The sequence below is a fragment of the Branchiostoma belcheri genome, unplaced genomic scaffold (assembly GCF_001625305.1).
Source record: "Branchiostoma belcheri isolate BF01 breed outbred unplaced genomic scaffold, Haploidv18h27 scaffold39, whole genome shotgun sequence".
Taxonomy (NCBI): Eukaryota; Metazoa; Chordata; class Leptocardii; order Amphioxiformes; family Branchiostomatidae; genus Branchiostoma; species Branchiostoma belcheri.
In genome coordinates this window covers 249489-269130 of record NW_017804009.1, presented here as the reverse complement: position 1 = coordinate 269130, position 19642 = coordinate 249489, and the positions used below count along the sequence as shown (strand labels likewise).

Here is a 19642-nt window from a genome sequence, read left to right as displayed (position 1 = left end):
TCTTGCCTTTCATGCCATTTTTTAAATAAAGGGTGGTTCACAAAACCTTGTATCATGTCTCCGTTTTGGTTTATATCATTCATATGGGAGCAGTCCACTAACTTTAACAGTGAAATTCTGGTAACACTGTAACATTTAAAGCCAGGTTGAAATCATGATAATATGGATGACATTCTCTGGGGACCCCAAAACTGATACGAGCATGCAAATAATAAAATATTTTGGCAAACAAAAGTTGCCTTCATTATGAAATCATGTGGTCATAAAGGTTGAACAAATGACTAAACACACAGAGTATGGTATGGCAAATAACATTTTCATTTCTTCACATTTTCGTCTTTTCCTTTGGAATTTATTTTGCCGTCATTCTACGACATTAGTACTTGAGTACATTCTTGGGTACATTGAGGTAAAATGATACAGACCAGAACTAGCTACTTCACAAGAATTGTATTGGATACAATTCATAACAGAAATGAAACAATGCAATCCATTAGAATAGTAGACTACCATGATTATTAATACAGGTAAACTACTCTATCTTAATACATCAAGCTAGTTTATATACCAATGGATAGTGCGTCGATACCTTTGATCTCACCGAGAACCATATAACAAAGTCAATCAAATTGGTGTGGCCCTAGGGAACATAAATGATACTACAATAGAGGTAAGCTATTAAAATCTAAGATAGCTAAAATCTTTAACTCCAGATTACATTAATTATGTTTACCGAAGGAAAACATATTGTTTTTACTCAATTTCCTCTTCTTCTTCTCCAAACACTAACCTCTGACCTGGCCAATGGCATAATTTGTTGACGTCTGTCACCATGGTAACTGGTGTTGGGTTACATAATGTTGCAATTTCATGGTCTGCTCTGCTCCTGTCACCATATACTTGTAGTACATGTATGTGAATATGTTTGAGTAAAAATTAACAGGGCAGACCATGTCCGAAGGTAAACATTATGCATTTGCTTTGCAAATGTTACTTCTCTAGTTTTGTAATTATAAATGTAAAAAAAAAACTTGAATGGACAGGTCACTGTCTCTGCCATTTGTTGTGTTGGTTGTCTACAGGTAACCTCTATATACCAGGCTTCACGACTGAAGAGTAGAAATTGGCCAAAAGAGAGATATTAAAACAATAGTGTTGGTCCACTAGAGAGTACAGTTTACTTTCCAGTCACTTTCCGGAGCCTAGAAGAGGCTAACTATAGACATGAAGCCTGTAGACATTGAAGCCTGGTAGAGGCTAGTGTTGGTTGTCTACAGAGACGCCAGCAGTGGACTGCGCAGTGCCTCACGAGCGGCCTGCTCCACCAGACTCCAGTGCTTACAGCGGTCAGCCACGTTATCCCAGGGGTTGGCAGGGTCCAGAACCAATGGGCTGGAAGAAAATTAACATTTATGTAACGTTAAATTTCATTGGCCGGAGTTTGATTTCATCACTTTCATGAGATCACGTTATCCCAGGGGTTGGCAGGGTCCAGAACCAATGGGCTGGAAGAAAATTAACGAGTTTGTTGCAAATTCATGCAAGAGGGCTAATTGTAAGAACATGATAAAATGAAAAACGGTAAAAATAACCATAAACAATTTTGCAAATGCTACATTTGATAAAGTTATTGTTGGGTTTGATTTCTGTGTGCAGTGGAGTATGAAATGCCCCACGTTTTGCGAGATGTATGAATTGGGAGGTGTTATTATAGAAGTGCAGTTTTTGTAGGCTGGGAGGGTGAATAAAGCTGGGGAACATTTTGGTGACCATTTTAAATAACTCGTCTCTTTCGGTCCTGTAATGAGGGCAATGACAAATTGTACTTCATCCTCCACTGCATTTTCTGTACAATATGATAATTAACATTCATGTAAATTTCATTAGTGACTTTGATTTAATCACTTTCATGTGGTACTCATGTGTCCAGGCCTGTGGTTGGTGGTTATAGCCGTCACCATGAATGTTATCATAGAAAGATTATCATTATTATAATGTACGAAACTAGGAAATATGTAGAACATGTCTGTACCTTCCAGTAGACGACAACGTCTCGCGAACCACGGGAAACCTGTCTGAGTAGTAAGTCTTCCACCACGCCCGGAGACTGCTGTAGTTCACCGCCGCCTCCATGACCAGTTTGAAGGCCTGCCGCATGTTGAAGCTCGATGTCGACCCCACCCGCGTTTCACACACGTGGATAGTGATCAACTCCCACAGCCACGAAGAGCCAAGCTTCTTTCCAAATTGGTCATCCTGTGCCTGCAAAAGTTGTGTTTACAGTTAAAACTTTTGTTCCAACACAAAGATTTGCTTTCGACCAGTCACTCTGGTCTTCCTCAGTAGACTGACCCAGTGAGGCTTGTCACGTGGCTTCTTTAAAGTGTGACGTCAACCCTGGGTCAAAGGTATCTGATAAACGATGTCGGCCCCCGTCTCACTGTGCAGGGACTGGCCGAAAGCTCTTGGTGAGAAAATTTACCTTGTGTTGGGTCAAAAGTTTTAACTTTAACACACATAACTGATAGTGTTTGAAGTTTAAACTTTTGGTCCAACACAAAACGTTCTCTCACCTAGAGCTTTCGACCAGTCACTCTGGTCTTCCTCAGTAGACTGACCCAGTGAGGCTTGTCACGTGGCTTCTTTGAAATGTGACGCCACCAATGCATGGGTCAAAGGTGTCAATGTCGGTCATGTCGCTTCAAAGAAGCCACGTGACAAGCCTCATTGGGTCAGTCTCCTGAGGAAGACCAGAGTGACTGGTCAAAAGCTCTAGGTGAGAAAATTCCTTTGTGTTAGATCAAAAGTTTGAACTTGAAGCATGAAACTACCAACACAGATGAACTTTCATAATACTAGTAGTTTGTTAGAAATGTGTTGAAATGTGTCTCAATATTGTACATTTGTTTAAAAAAACTGCAACGCCCAATTTCTAAGTTCTTTAGAAGTCATTGATTTGGCTATCAACACCATGGAAACGCTGCATTGTATGTGTTGAAGACTTGTTTTACTGCTCATGATATACCTTTTTCCAGGACTTGACCAGTCGGATGAGATTCTTCAGTCGAGCGGGACGTTCTCGCACAAACTCGACCTGAAGTCCAACAAAGGACGCAGAGTACTTGTAGGAGTCCTGGCCTCTCATGGACTGGTACACTTCGTTTCGCTTCACTACAGTAGTAGAAAAAATAAAAAGACAAAACCACTTTCAAACTCAAAGGGGTGTCCATACGCTGTCAAAACGCATCATTGTCATGCCCTAAAACACACATACTAAAAAAGCAAAACAACGTGCACCATCTACAGGCCAATAGCAAAACGTATACCAATTCCCAGAAATATCCGTCCACCCAAGCGCGAGAAACGGCTGCGAACGTAAAAAATCTAATCTCCCACAAAACCCGTCCGCGGAGGGATACATCCCTCCCCGGAGGTAATAAAGGAATCGTATGTGTTTTGGCATTAGCCATAGGCCATGTTGATTTGATTATATGGATGACATCCTCCGGGAATCCCAAAACTGATGTGAGCATGCGAAAAAAAATGTTGGGCAAAAGAAGTTCATCACGAAATCTACATGTACGTTGTCATGAAGGTTGAACATATCTGACAGAGCATGGCTAATGATAGACTCTTAGTTTTCATTTCTTCACATAGTATTCTTCTTCGCCTTTAGCATTCTGAGACATTAGTATCGTTTTCCAATATTTTTGTTGCGATTTACGGTATATACTTGCTCATTTTGCAGCTGCTTTGTACGATTTACATACAGTTTGGTGGAAAAGTTTTTTTTAAATGGACGAAAATTCATGCGCGCGCAGATGTCATCCATATAAACAACATGCATGGCTTTAACCCCAATTTTACTAAACTTACAGACCAAGAAAAAACTATTCTTCTTTTAACCTCCCAAAACCCACCAATTTTAGAAAAGGTGGGACATTACGTCTTCCATGGTCTAAAAAAGAGAAGTCAAACCCCTTAGACATACTTTTAGACATAGCTGTAGCGCTAGACAACTACCTTTTATCATGTAGATTTTAGTTATTTTATACTACGTTTCATTGTTGTTTTATGTTTGTATGTATGTATGCAATTAGCCCCCCGGGCATGAATTTGCAATAAACTTCAAAATGTTCTTGTAAAGGAAAAAGAACAAGACTGCATCGTACTTGGGTTTTTCTCGACACCCAGGTTGTCGTAGGCCGGCACGATGTCGACTTCCATGCGGTGGTTTCCAGACCTCAGCTCCAGTGTAGCAGCATTTGGCTGTGCCACAACCCTGACAACTCCATTCTCACGAGCCCACCTGGATCTGTGATAATGATATATGTCTTACAACCAAGAGTACACACCAAAGCCGTCCTTAATGCTTAAAGTTAAAGACTCAGCGACTTTAACAAATTTAACCCTACCTAGACCGGGCTTTTTTTGACATGGGGGGACCGGGGGGGGGGTCTTTTGACCCCCCCTAAGAACTCGCGAACGGTATGTCGTATGACCACCAAATTTTCAGAGAATGGTGTACTAGTAAAAATTTATCATATCTACAATTTTTATGTCGTTATGACGTAATATGACGTCATTATTACGTCATTAATGTGATTTTATTGGCCAAAACCGTCTAAATAGGTTTTTCCCTGAAAACTAAATGGTATTCAACATAACTGTACCAAAAGTGTTTATGACAGAATATTATGGTGTACTAAGTCTTATGTTGCCCATAGCAACACCGGTGACGTCATAAAATGACGTCATGCATATTTAAGATATCCGCCATCTTGGATCATCAATCTTGAATTTTCAAAAATAGTTTTTTTTTCATGATAAAGCCTAAAATACATCGTTAACATACTAAAGACCTTCATTTAAACCTTTTTTGGAAAAAGAAATGGAAGTATTGATGAACTTTTAATGAAAATAGCCTGTATATACCTGTTCTTATGATATGGTCCGCCATCTTGGATTTGGGCCAATGACGTCTTCAAATTAGCATAAATTATGCATATTCAATGATAAAATGTACATAAAATTATTTGGGATGTTATTAATATTAGAAACCATGAGTAACTTGACATAAAACCCATAAAATTCTATTGTTGAAACAAAAAGTAATAAATTTAGCAAAAAATGCCTGTCAGAAACCCGTTGCCATGGCAACACAAAAAAATATTATCTTATTCCAATGATAGAGAATTGTTGCCAACAATATTCTAGGAAAAGTCACCAAGTTTGGCCGTTCTACGGCTAGCTGTTCAGACGCTAGGTGACATCAAAGTTGCCGCGGGCACTTTTAGCCCCCCCCCCCGGTCTAGGTAGGGTTAAAGCGCATATCTGAGAGTTCCTGTCAAGCCCATGTTACACATGCAGTACATTTTCCTGACTTTGCCTTTGTGACAGGAGCAGTCTGACTAGTAGAAGTTACATGAAATCTCTTATTAGTGAAAAAGTTAGTTAGAGTTAGAGGGGTGTTAACTCATTTTTTCACTAATATATGATAATTTATTGGGCTAAAAGTACAAACTACGCATTAGCACCACTTTTTCTCTTAACACGTGTTTTACCCACTTTTTCCAATACTAACTAAATAAATGTGCGAAATAATCAGGTCTAGATTTAGACCACGCCTATACATTTATATAAGAGTCGAAACGAATTTAAGTTAGATTTGAGTCAAATTTGACCCCCTCCAAAAACTGCTGACTTACTCCCAAGTGGTTGGATGGTGTTCTGCTGACTTGCAGCTGAACACTCGGAACCTTTTCAACATTCTGAAACATTCGACTGCCGTTAACGTTCGTGAATGTGTGAAAGGTGTTTATCTTAACATTATTCCCCCACACACACTGTCATTTTTTTTTGCCATTTTAGGCCACACCAATTTAATTTGTTGGTTCTCGGATTCGCCTCTTCGTTTTTTTCTAATTTGCAAAAAAAAAAATTGATTCTGGTCCTGAATCAACTGAAAATGCTCATGTTTTGCCCCCAACAGTTGAGGAAAGTCCTTTTCTTCCTAGTTGTTACAGTTTTCCCATCTATCATTGCAGTGGTTTGATTAAAAGTTCAAAATTCAATGTTTAAATTTTAACCCAGCCTTTTGTGTTGACTTCATGGCTCATTCCATAGCATTTAAGCCTATACTAGGATGCCTAGACCTGTTTTTATTTTTGTTTTTTTTTCGCCCTGTCGCTTCATATTTTTTCTGAAAAAATCCGAGAACCAACAAATTAAATTGGTGTGGCCTTACAATAAAAGATATATTTACATGTACTGCCATGGCAATGTTATATCAGCAAGTTACAGATTTATCATAGTAAATGCCGTGTTCCTCCTCACCCCTCTATGGTCCTCGCCACACGTCCGATGATGTCCTGTTGCTGACTGAGGAAGTCTCCCATACTGATGATGCCGTTCAGGAACAGAGTCACGTCCAGGTCAGACCTGTCCTTCAGCGCCGTACCTCTGCCGTACGAACCTCCCTGGCAAGGACAACAACATTGCCCGAATTCTTAGCCTGATCATTATGTTTACCAAAGGAAAACATATCGTTTTTGCTACATTTACTCTTCTTCTTCTTCTCAAACACTAACCTCTGACCTTGCCAATGACATGATTTCTTGACGTCTGTCACCATGGTGACTGGTGTTGTGTTACATGGGTTACATCATGTTGCAATTTTATCAGTAGGAGGGATTTATACTCTGTCTGACCATATATATGAATGCATTTGAGTAAGAATTAACAGAGCAGACCATATGGTAAGCATTATTTATTTGCTTCTAATTTCTCTACTTTTTTTGTTTGTTTAATTCTAAGCTTTATTACCATTCACAATACACTGTACAGGTCTTTGATAATTCACATTTATCTTATCAACAGATTTCAACAGACTCAATACTAGCTATAGACAGATTTATCTATATATTCAACTGCAATACCTCTCCTAATGAAAAAATACTAGTACTGTTTTGTCATTGAAAAATACCGAAAATCATGTATAGTCCTATTTAAGGGATCATACTAGCACTTGATGCTTTAGCAAGGAGGTTCAATACAAGATTTTAAACCTCCTTGGTTTTAGTAAGTAGGATGTTGAGTTTCATTTTATACCCTTTCTTTTGGTATATGTTCAAAAGGCGTTGCCCTACGTTGTACCATGTACAAAGTTCTTCTATTACTCGCGATGGATAATGAACAAAGGCTTCCCGCGACTGTGCGAAACTAGGCGGGAATGACGTAAACATACGGTCATGGTTTCGGTCCACATGCGGTCATGGTTTCGGTCCACAGGCGGCCATTGTTACCACTTGTGGTGTAGGTAAGTTTACCCTTATCACAGTGTACATATACATTTTCCGAACAATTGATCAATTGTATGAAGTACTGTGTCCGCCTGCCTTCCTATGCAAATCGAAACGAATTTGAGTTGAATTTGAGTCACATATGACGCCCCGGATACGCCCCAAAAGCAAAGCTGCTGACTTACTCCCGAATGTTTGACTGGTGATGTGCCCACGAATGTAGCCGAATACCTGCCAACCATGATCGAACCTGACGACGCAATGTTTTCAACATTTTAATATGAAAGTTTATTGCAAATACTTGCCCGAGGGCTAATTGCAGTTACAAACAACAAAAGAAAGAAAATACAATGGTATGTGAGACTATATCTACATCCGTACCATTATACTATACTCTACAACATACATGGTACAAGCTATAGTTTTACTGGGTTTGACTTCTTCTTTTTAGGCAATGGAAGACGAATTTACCCACTTCTTCTATAATATGTGGGTTCTTTGATTTTAGCAGTAAAATTGTTTTTTTGTGGTAGGGAATGGTGGGGAAGTAAGGGCGCATTTTGGACACGGTGGTAAATAATTGTTTTCTGATGTCATCATAAAATGGACAATTAGAGATGAAATGAATTTCGTCTTCCACTGCATTTGAAGAACAATATTTACAAATTCTCTCCGACACAGGTAGTTTCATATATCGCCCTTTTTCGATTTCCAAGGGGTGGGCAATGATTCTAATTTTACTAATAGCGGAGCGCTGATCGAAGTCACAATGTTCTAGGTATTGTTCTAAACAGTATTCAGTTTTACATATTCAGCTGGCGCAGCCGAACAGTAGCCGAATTCGCCGAATACCAGCCGACTTTGCGCCGACTTACTCCTTATTTATTTATTTAATACGACTGGGTAGCCCCACTTATTTATCCATAACAAAAAGAACAGTTGGGTAAGTACCTTATTTATTTTTAGGACAACTGATTTCCAAGGTACCCCATTCAGCTTGCAATAGCTGTTTTTTGAGGGGGCAGCACAGTACAAGACACGACATTGTTACAATGTACATATGTGTTGCCTGTTGGGGAACCGTTCGGCTAGTGTTCGGGAGGACAGATTTGTCATGGATGTGTGACAGTATATTTACCGTGTACATACACTACGTTGTATGATAAGCATTGTGTGAAGTGCCGGTGAAGGTTAGACATCCAGGTAATAAGATACGTCAAAAAAACAGCTACTGGAGCAACTGAATATGATTTCGGAAACGGTCAGACGTTTCAGGTAGCATCCACTACCTTTTGTCAGTGACACTGGAGACTTGTCAAAAGGGCATGTTTAGAAGCACGAACTATTGATTGATATGCAATATTGAAGACATTTTTTTAAGTCAGAAAGGAAACAAAGTAACGTAAGTCAAGACATAGCATTGTTACATAGAGGTTGCGGGCCGTTTGGCTAGTATTCGGGAGGATAAATTCGTGAATATGTGGAAGGGGCTTTACATATATGTACTCTGTACAAACACTACACACACAAATTGTTTGATTAACATTGCATGAAGTACTGTGACCGTACCTTGACCATACGGTTGACGGTGATGTTGTTGTACCTAACCTCGGTCTGCAGAGTTCGGTACAGCCCGTCCAGAACCTGGTTAAACCGGATTCTGTCCGACTCGGTCATCTGAAGTTCCCGGTCTATGTAAGAGTTTAGCTCCCTCTCATTGGTGAGTGAAGTTACAGACGATCCTGAAACATAACAAGAATTCGAAAAAGTTTTTGTAAATGTTTGTATTTTTTATTTGTCTCATTGCTTAATCATTTGCTACGTACGTCGGCTTCAAGATTTAGGAAACGGGACACCTTTATCTGTATCTGTATCTGTATAGCCGGTATAACCGCCTTTCGGCGTAACACACCAGCTTCTGTATCTGTATAGCCGGTATAACCGCCCTTCTGCGTAACACACCAGCTTCTGTATCTGTACAGCTGGTATAACCGCCCTTCGGCGTAACACAGCAGCTTCGAATTCTGTATCAGTATAGCCGGTATAACCACCATTCGGCGTAACACCAGCTTCTGTATCTGTATAGCCGGTATAACCACCCTTCGGCGTAACACAGCAGCTTCTGTATCTGTATCTGTATAGCCGGTATAACCGCCTTTCGGCGTAACACACCAGCTTCGCAGGCACGCGGCGCGGCGGCAGCTGGCTACATTACACCGATTGACTTGTTACACTTAACCCTTGAACATCTAACTCTAGACATTGTTTAAAGCTATCTAATGATAATGCCCCTACTGTACTTGGTGACAGCGAGTTCCACTCTGCGATAGTTCTAGGAAAGAATGAATTCTTGAACACCTCAATCCTTGGTTGATAACTCTGGTACTTGAAGGCATGGCTATTTCTTGTTCTCTTCTGGGCTGGTATTACTTACTTATCGATCAAGTGAACGCGTAAACTTTACAACAGATTGCGCTGGCAGACTCCAGACCGAAACTATCCGCATACTAGTAGTTTCGGAGGTCAACGTAATTCAACTAAGCACCTAGTACCTGTGTAAAGAACCTGTAGCATATTCTGATGCATGTACGCCTACTTAAAAAAAAAACTTGTTTAAAACTCGTATGCGTGAAGCAAACATACAGTATTGGTGAGAGCAGTTTTTTGTAAAGTCACCAATTTCCTACTACTATAGTAACTCTCAGTGTGAGGGTACCAGGTACAGAGCTAATGTGATCCGTAGTTTAATTTTCGCAAAAAAAAATGCATAAAATCTCTCTCCGCCTAGTCTCTATCAGACTAACTACGCTGGCTATATATAGGATAATATTTGCCAGGGGAGTTTGGCCGCCTTGTAGGTTTGACTGGCCGCCCAGTTCGGAGGGAAAGAAACTACCTCCCCGCGGCCGGACTCCCTTGCCCAATTTTACTCTCCTTTTGCCGAATTCTACGATCCGTATCCCCGTAGAAAGGCCTGGTGGAGGCTACTCACCGCCTACTGAAAAATACGCCATAGCTGTTTGGATGTGTGCAGTTTGTGATCTGTACCAACGCTAGATATCCTGATATGTTGTCGGCTTCACTCCGTCTTAGCAAAGAACGCAGAAGTGTTCAAACTGAGAAGATATATTATAAAACTCTTACCAACCATTCCAACTTTAGGTGTTGTCAAACGACATTGCAATTTTTACATTTTGTTCGGCGTATCATTTGAAGTCATGGAGAAGGTGGTAGATAGTGATGAAATAAAAATTCACAAAGATTCTTCTATAGGGAGCAATGAAATGTTATATCTATCACAAAATGCATGTTTTCTTGCTTGGTCAAATGTAGCAATCCCCCTCTTAGGTAGCAACAGACTAGCCCACCTGTGAAACTAGACAGACATGGCGCGTGTATTAGGTCATAGTTTCGCAACAACGTTAACACCTCAAGTGGGGGAAGGTAGCCAATCGTAGCCTGCCAGCTCGCATGTAAGGTTATAGGTCAGGAAGCTTTTAACAACAAAAAAAACGTCGAAAAAGAGGTATTTCTGAAATTAAAAAAAAAGTTTTAAATGGGTGGGGATTTTGTATGTGAAACACGAAGGGTGATTTTTTTTTCTTTTCTGTCGTTTACTTGACCTGTGGTTTTCCCACAATTCTCTAGTCAAGGTCAAACCGGAACTGTATGATTACTAGTAGTATACGGTTGTATTTTGTATGTGTAACAGTTGTGTTAACATAATCTCCAAGCAGATCTTTTGCTGGCTGCAAAGACAGTATCAAATTGGCCAGTCAGTATCCCTATGCCAGGCAGTTTACCATTTGCCACCCAAAATGCACGTGGTGTAACTGAAAGGATACCAGCACAGGGCACGATAAAACTAAAGCCTAAAATACGCCAAAAATTAGCTGAAGCCTAAACCTCTACTTGGAGAAGAACTGTTTACAGTGTTTACGCATTTCTAAACATAGAACTCTTCGCTAACTGGGAAGTACCTTCAGGACATGGATCCGGAGAGTGACTCAGGTATGTGCCCATGTTTTCTTCGTGAAGACAGACTGCTAAAGGCAAGGGGTGTGTGAAAACTGACGCAGGTACTAGTACACATGTAGTTGTCAAACCCGTCCTCAATTTTATTCATGACTTTCACACTTCCCATAATGCCGAGGAAAGATCACGGATATGACGTAAGAAGGGGATAAACATAATGCGACCGTGCGAGTAGGAGAGTCTTCGGTAGAAGGTAGAACGATAGAAGGTACGTCATTTTCTCTCATTCCAACAAAAAATACAATTATGGCATGCGCTTTATACTAGATAAATACTTCAAAACAATATAGTTGACCAATTTGTCGATAGAACTTGTTGGAAAGGGGGAGGGGTGGTCAACGTCATATCCGTGATCTTTACTAGGCATTATGGGAAGTGTAAAAATCATTAGCCTCCACCTGGCCTAGCTATGTACGGGGGTACGGATCGTACAATTTGGAAAAAAGGGGGGTTCCCGAAATAATTGGCCAGGAGAGTAAGTCCGCGGGAGGGTTTATTTTCCCTCTCCGAAGAAAATAAACTCTACAGAAACAACTCTACAGTAGCTAAATATAACATTTATTTTCTATATTTGGCTAAATTTTACTGTATTTGAACCCGTGTTGTTAGTCTACCCCACCCTTACGACGTCACACTTAGGCCGTGTTTAAGTGGAATCACCCAAGGCGGTTTACATGTGGTTTACCCCGAAGCCGGTTTCAAGTGGCTCCATGTGAACGCTCCGAAATCACATTGAAAGCGCCTCGATCCCAAGCCACTTCTAGAGGTGGTTTCGAATCGCTTTCCCCGCATCGCGATTTGCGTCTGAACGCAATGTGATTTCAATGTAACTTCGCCTGGTCATGGATTACGGGATGATATTTCTTTATTTATATGCAATACCAACTTTTCGTGGCAGCAACTTAAAGAGCAGTAATGGTCAAATAATGTGTCCGTTCTAGTGCGAGCTTCACCGCCTCTGGCGGTACCACGTCGGTATTCGGTCGAGATACGCTGGGAGGGGGGCATTAGCAAGCAGGTCGTTGACCTCTGACATTAATAACACGCCACCTTGCGTGTTAGCATCAAACAGCAATAAATGTAGCTCAAGCGAATTGTGATCGGACACGGTTTCACCAGATGTGAGGAATGTGAGTTACCCGAATCGCGGTTTGGATGATTTCACTTAAACACGGCTTTACTCTTCCGCCAGTCAGATGCTGATGATCAGTAAATACTTTAATCAAGTTAATAAGTCACTGAATAGAGAGTCCCCTTTTACACAACTATGTGTTTTATGCCGACGTGGATTGTAGATACAGTTTTCTGTAACCGTGTAGATATATATGTAAATATTTTCCGGTTCGGAACACATCTGTAGCAGCGACACCTATGCTGCAATGAGCTGCAATGCAATGTGAACCAGTCAGCTGACAGACGGTCACCGAAACGTCGGCGGAATAGACCGATCACGAATGTCCATCACAATTATAAGTTCAACCAATGAGAGAAGGGCAATTAGCGGCTCGACCAATGAGAGGGTGGTTTTATGTTCGTCAAATATTTGCTTTTCTATGGCCTTGTTCATATGAAACCACCCGAACCGCGATTCGGGTAACTCACATTGCGCACATCTGGTGCACGTGCCATACATTCCTTTCAAACCGTGCCCGATCACGATTCTCAGAAACTACATTCATTGTTGTTTGATGAAAACACGCAAAGTAGCGTGTTATTAATGTCAGAGGTCAACGACCTGCTTCCTGGTGCCCCCCTCCCAGCGTATGTCGGCCGAATGCCGACGTGGTCCCACCAGAAGCGGTGAAGCTCGCCATAGAACGGACACATTATTTGACCATTACTGCTCTTTAAGTTGCTGCTACGTAAAATTTGGTATTGCATATAAATAAAGAAATATCACCCTGTAATCCATGACCAGGTGAAGTCACATTGAAATCACATTGCATTCAGACGCAAATCGCGATGCGGGAAAACCGATTCGAAACCACCTCTAGAAGTAGCTTGGGATCGAGGCGCTTTCAATGTGATTTCGGAGCGTTCACATGGAGCCACTTGAAACCGGCTTCGGGGTAAACCACATGTAAACCGCCTTGGGTGATTCCGCTTAAACACGGCCTATAGCAGCGACACCTGTGCTGCAGTACAATGTGAACCAGTCAGAATTGCCCTGAGGAAGGTGTCGACTGAATAGACCGATCACGAATGTCCATCACAATTATAAGTTCAACCAATGAGAGAAGGGCAATTAGCGGCTCGACCAATGAGAGGGTGGTTTTATGTTCGTCAAATATTTGCTTTTCTTTGTTTCGACGGAGGTGGGCGGGGCTTCAGGATCGGTCTATAAAACACCTGGTTGTATAATCTATAATCGTTTCTATAATCAGATACTGATGATATTTCCCACAACAGGAATGGCATCCTGGAATCCCCACCCTTCTGGCCACAACACACACGACATGGAACAGAAGTTACGCCAAAGCGAGGAGGCAAGGGAAGACGTGGAAAGGAAACTTGAAGAAGAGACTCGGCTGAAAGTCTTCTACCAAGACAAAGCTCTCCAGCTGGAATCTAAACTTCAAGACCACGAGGAAAGGTTGTGCAGTCTGGAAAACAAAATGGCTGCACTGATGGAGAAGCATCCGATTCAACAACAACAACAACAACAAGTGGTGGGCGAAAGAGTTGGTAGAGAGAGTCAGGATCAGAGCGTGGCTGAAGACTCGGAAGAAACGGGCATTAGGGAAGTAAAAGTTGGAGAGGGTGAGCTAAATTCAACATGATACATGAGAAAAAGTCCACTTGGCAGGCGTTATTACACAGTTAACAATGTATAAACACACACACACACACACACACACACACACACACACACGTACACACGTACACATACACAGACACTCGCATTCACACATACACGAACACACACACATACACACGAACACACACACTTACACATGCACACACACATACATGTAGACACAAATACACACACAAATTACAAACACACACACAGACATACACACACACATGCACAATACACAGAGGCACAAACACATTTACACACACACACACATAAACACACATATACACGCATACACATACGCACGACACTCACACATAAACAAACACGCACAGACACGCATCACTATCAGCATTAAGTATTATATCGATTCCCCATAAATATTGAGATATACATGTGTTGATTTCTCAGAAATATAATTGCGATCATGTATACTCTCTGCAGCATTGACATTCGGTTTGGACCCAGCGACGATTCACGGCAAGTTGGATACCCAGGTAGACAGCGAGAAGGGCAAAATCCTCATCAGCTACAACGGGGACCAGGAGGTAGTGAACACCGTGGGGCGGTTCGTGGGGAAGTCCCACACCGCGCTGGCCGATGTGATGATCAGCGGAGGGAGGTGGTACTGGGAGGTGGACGTACGCAAGTCCAACCACTACCGTATGGGTAGGTACGGTCTACGGGCACAGGGATATTTCTGGAGAGCATAAAGACCTGGGAGCTAAAATAGGTCTGGTAACTAGGCTATGGATTATTGCCTTCAAATTTCATTTTGTTCTCCAACTCCTTGTCCTACCAGCCCAGAAAAGAACAAGAAACAGGCATGCCTTCAAATATCAAAGTTATCGACCAAGAATTGAGGTGTTCAAAAACTTGTATTTTCCAAAAACTATCGTAGAACTACATGTAGTTGACACCAAGAACAGTTTGGGCATCGTCACTTAAGACAGCTTTAAACAACTCCTGCAAAGATTGAGTGTAACAAGTCGTTCGGTGTAATATATATAGCGTGCCTGCGAAGCTGCTGTGTTATGTCAAAGGGTGGTTATACCGGCTCTACTGATACAGATGAAGTGTACAGTGCATAACTGAATTTATATATGTTCCTGTTTTTTAAAATTAAGGCGTGGCTTCGAAGACCGTTAAACGTGACAAGTGGATCGGCGACACGAAGAAGTCCTGGTGCATCAGGAACAATGATGGCGAGGTGTCCGCTAGACACAACTATGACGACTCTGGCCTGCGATTGGTCAGGAACCCACCAATCATCGGCGTTCTTCTCGATTACGACAGCGCAAAGGTGAGTGTCAGCGGAGACAGAGGGCGTATCCCACAATACATTGTAATTTTTGGTCTACCGAACACATAAACGGTTGAGGTGTTTTGTTTTGTTTTGTTTTGTTTTATAAGGCCACACCAAGTAAATTTTATGGATGACGTCCGCGCGCGCATTGATTTTGACCTGTTCCTAGAAAAAAAAACAAGAAATTCCGCTTCCTGTAACTATGACCAAAGAGTCACGACAGTGCCGCAAATCGTCAGATTGACGTGAAACCCGTGACGCAAAAACAGGACAGGACGACAACTGCTGTTCCACCTGATTTATTGCTGTTTTGATGATAAATAAAAGACTTCTTACTTGTTACACTGTGTCACCTCATTCAATTTGTGTCCTAACATTTGTCGTCTCTTAGTATTTTTCTGATCCAGGCCTCTTGTTTTTTTAGGGCCCTTCTTGTCTTTTTTTCGCCCTCTCGCATTAGATTTAGGGTCTCCAAAGGACGTCATCCATAAAATTTACTTGGTGTGGCCTAATATGCAGTCTTGTATTGTATCTTTTACGTTTACTAATGTCTATTTGCTTGTTAGCTATTGAAACCGCTGAAATTTTTAATGTTAACATAATGTTACATCCGTAACAACACAAGCTTATGGTATTTATATGATGCCCACAGTGTTAGATATCACTAGCCGTATCTTTGAAAATGTGAAGAAATAAAAATGAAGAGTCTATTTTTCGCCATACCAGACTCTGTGTGTTTAGTCATTTGTTCAACCTTCTTGGCCACGTTGATTTCATACTGCGTATTTTAGTATTATGATCTTAAAATGTTGTAAGTAGTAATTTCAATTTAACGTATTTCTGAATATTTCGAAATGTAAAAAGATATTAGTAAGTGTAGCATGTTCGCGACTTTTGTACAAACCTCGCAATTCAACCGTGAGGCTGTGATGGGTTTTTAACAAGTTAATAATAAACAATTAAAAAGTTAATATAATGAAGGCAACTGTTTTTGCCAAACCTTTTTTTGATTCGCACTCTCGCATACGTTTTAAAGGTTCCCAGAGGATGTCAACTCAACATGGCCTTAATACATTATCATGTCGTCTTTCCCAGGTCCACTTCTTCGATGTGGACAGTGGTAAACACCTACAGACGTACGAAGTTGACGTCAGCGAGCCCCTGCGTCCGGCGTTCCAAGTGAACGAAGGCTGTGTTGTGGTAAACAGTGCAGCTGGATCTCCTGCTAAAATGGAGGAACTTTTATCAGCCATGGACGCAGCTGGTAAGCGTTGTCTCCTGTGTAAAACGTTTACCATGAAACAGAAACAGTTGGTCGTAAACACCTCAAACCGACTGTTATTAGAACTAATATAATGTTATTGTCATATAGCCAGGTGGCGTTGACCAATCAGAAGCCCCCATTCCATATTGATTATGACGCCATAATGTCACAGTTAGCATGATACAAGTATTGCCAGGTGTGTTTTATTCTCACAAGTGTGCTTTGTTGCACAATAAAGCACGGCCCGGAGCACACCATTTGCAGGGGAGTTGACTCTTTTTGCTGACATTTGTAGCACGTTTCCTTGTTGAATAGAAATGTTTACCGTCTTGTCATCACCCAATTTATTTAGCAATACATAACAAAATAAAGACCATGTCAATACATGTGAATTTTGAGCGAAAGAAAAGAAAACATATTTTGCGCCACCCCCACTACAGTTTCAGTACATTTCTGTATTGAAACATTCAAATGACCTCAGATGACTTCAAATGGAAGCTTGCTCTATTCTTTTGGCCCAAAATAACCACTAATGGAATACCGGTTCTGTTCCGAAGTTCCGGTGAACTCATATGAACTCATATGAACCTCATAAAGCCACCTCGTTCGCTGTCGCTCACTCGATGGCTTTATTCGGTGGTTATAGCAACTGACAAGGCTTTATCACACCATATTCACCTCGGGGCGGGTCATTAACCCTTAATCAAAGAACTAATAAAATGGTAGGAAAGGCTTGTTTGCTGATAAGGAAAAATATATCACTATATTGATATTCATAGGACCATACTGATACAGAGAGACTTGATCAAACTGTTGTTGTATATCCTCAGGTGACACCATACCTGACTTCACACGTGAGGCATCATGGCATAGAAACCGTAAGTTTACTCTTTTTTCAGGCACTCATAAAACAAGTTTAAATTTCACATTTATTTCTTGAAGCATGTCCGACCCATATACGTGAAGAAATTATATGTACCTATTCACATCTGCCTTTGTCCTTTAACTAATGTCCCTTAACTATTTAAATCATCACAATTACCAACATCGATTGAACATCATTTACCCCGAAGCCGGTTTCAAGTGGCTCCATGTGAACGCTCCGAAATCACATTGAAAGCGCCTCGATCCCAAGCCACTTCTAGGGGTGGTTTCGAATCGGTTTCCCCGCATCGCGATTTGCGTCTGAACGCAATGTGATTTCAATGTGACTTAGCCTGGTCATGGATTACGGAGTGATATTTCTTTTTTTTATATGCAATACCAACTTTTACGTGGCAGCAACTTAAAGAGCAGTAATGGTCAAATAATGTGTCCGTTCTAGGGCGAGCTTCACCGCCTCTGGCGGGACCACGTCGGCATTCGGCCGAGATACGCTGGGAGGAGGGCATCAGCAATCAGGTCGTTGACCTCTGACATTAATAACACGCCGCCTTGCGTGTTATCATCAAACAGCAATAAATGTAGCTCAAGCGCATTATGTTTGGACACGGTTTCACAGGTGTGTGTGGCACGTGGACCAGATGTGAGGAATGTGAGTTACCCGAATCGCGGTTTGGGTGATTCCGTATAGACACGGCCTTACCCGACCGTCCTCCCTTCTAGGCTTCTTCAATGACAAGAGAATGGCAGACATTTCTATGCTCATCGGCAAACAATGGCGGCAGGTGGCCACTTGTCTCGGTCTCCAAAAGGTACAGCTGGACAAGATGGAACTGAATCACCCAAAAGACCACACTCGGCAGGTCATGGAAGGCTTAGTTACTTGGAGAGGTACTGCGAAGGTATGTTATAGGCCATGTTGATTTGATTATATGGATGTCATCCTCTGGGAACCCCAAAACTGATGCGCGCGTGCGAATAAAACGGGTTATATAACGTTAGTACTAGTTCTGGCTTAAGTTTATTTAAGCCAGAACTAGTACTATATAAAAATGTCTACAAATACTGAAATCATCTCTAGTATATCCAACATTTGATGTAAAAAATAAGGCCGTATTGATTTGATTATATGGATGGCAACCTCTGGGAACCCCAAAACTGATGCGAGCGTGTGGATAATAAAAGAAGATTGCCACAAAAGTAGCCTTCATTATGAAATCTACGTGATCATGAATGACTAAACACACAGGGAATAATAGACTCTTCATTTTCATTTCTTCACATTTTCTTCTGTTACTTTGGAATTGATTTTGGCATTCTACGACATTAGTATCTTTGTCCAATTTTCTTTTGCAATTTACGGCATATATTTGCTCCTTTTGTTGCTGCTTTGTTGTGCAATTTATAATATGGTCGAAAACTTGTTTTTTTTTTGGAAATGGACGAAAATTGGATTAATGCGCGCGCGGATCCATATAATCACATCGACATGGCCTTAATTGTTGTTTTTCTGGTAGGACGACGATGAGATGTTGACGGAGCTGACATCATGTCTGAAGAAATGGGACCGTTCTGACTTAGCGGAGCAAATACAAGAGGAACACGACCAACTCACGACCGAAGCATCTGAAGACCCTTCCTAGAGCACCGTGTGTGTGTGTGCATCTAATAAAGTGTCAGAACACGTGCGCAGTTTGGTAGTTGGCATGTTTGAGCCTTCATACTTTGCTTATGGTTGTGTTTTGTCTGTCTTTGTGTGTGTGTGTGTTTGTGTGTATTAGAAAGAGAGAGAGAGAGTGTGTGTATGACTGAGAGTGTGTGTGTGTTTTATTTCTTCTGTTCTCATGTGCTTGTGTGCGTGGGTGTGCTTGTGTGTGTATGTGCTTGTGTGTGTATTTTATTTGTGAGTCTGTGTGTGTGTTTGTGCGTCTGCTTGTGTGTGTGTGTTTGTCTATATGTATGTATGTAGTGTGTATGTGTATGTGTGTGTGTGTGTGTGTGTGTGTGTGTGTGTGTGTGTGTGCGCGCGCGCGCGCGCGTGTATACATGTGTGC

At 41.4% G+C, this 19642-nt stretch overlaps 2 protein-coding genes across 4 annotated transcripts; one reads left to right on the top strand and one right to left on the bottom strand.

The window, feature by feature from the left end:
* Positions 1-950: 950 nt before the first annotated feature.
* Positions 951-10315, bottom strand: LOC109476677 (2'-5'-oligoadenylate synthase 1-like). The gene is made up of 7 exons (XM_019777683.1): positions 10294-10315; positions 8871-9043; positions 6337-6479; positions 4173-4315; positions 3026-3171; positions 2033-2262; positions 951-1392 (listed from the first exon to the last, which is right to left on the bottom strand). The coding sequence occupies exons 1-7, from the start codon at positions 10313-10315 to the stop codon at positions 1272-1274; spliced, it is 978 nt and encodes a 325-aa protein (XP_019633242.1). The 3' UTR covers positions 951-1271.
* Positions 7284-19347, top strand: LOC109476761 (E3 ubiquitin-protein ligase TRIM69-like). 3 transcript variants are annotated; one of them, XM_019777779.1, is made up of 8 exons: positions 7284-7318; positions 13746-14096; positions 14581-14805; positions 15264-15439; positions 16538-16706; positions 17537-17584; positions 18312-18490; positions 19106-19347. In XM_019777779.1, the coding sequence occupies exons 2-8, from the start codon at positions 13748-13750 to the stop codon at positions 19229-19231; spliced, it is 1272 nt and encodes a 423-aa protein (XP_019633338.1). In that variant the 5' UTR covers positions 7284-7318; positions 13746-13747; the 3' UTR covers positions 19232-19347. The 3 variants fall into 3 exon arrangements, with proteins under 3 accessions (XP_019633338.1, XP_019633337.1, XP_019633339.1); XM_019777778.1 differs by lacking the exon at positions 7284-7318 and adding an exon at positions 11101-11312; XM_019777780.1 differs by lacking the exon at positions 7284-7318 and adding an exon at positions 11475-11544.
* Positions 19348-19642: the final 295 nt, after the last annotated feature.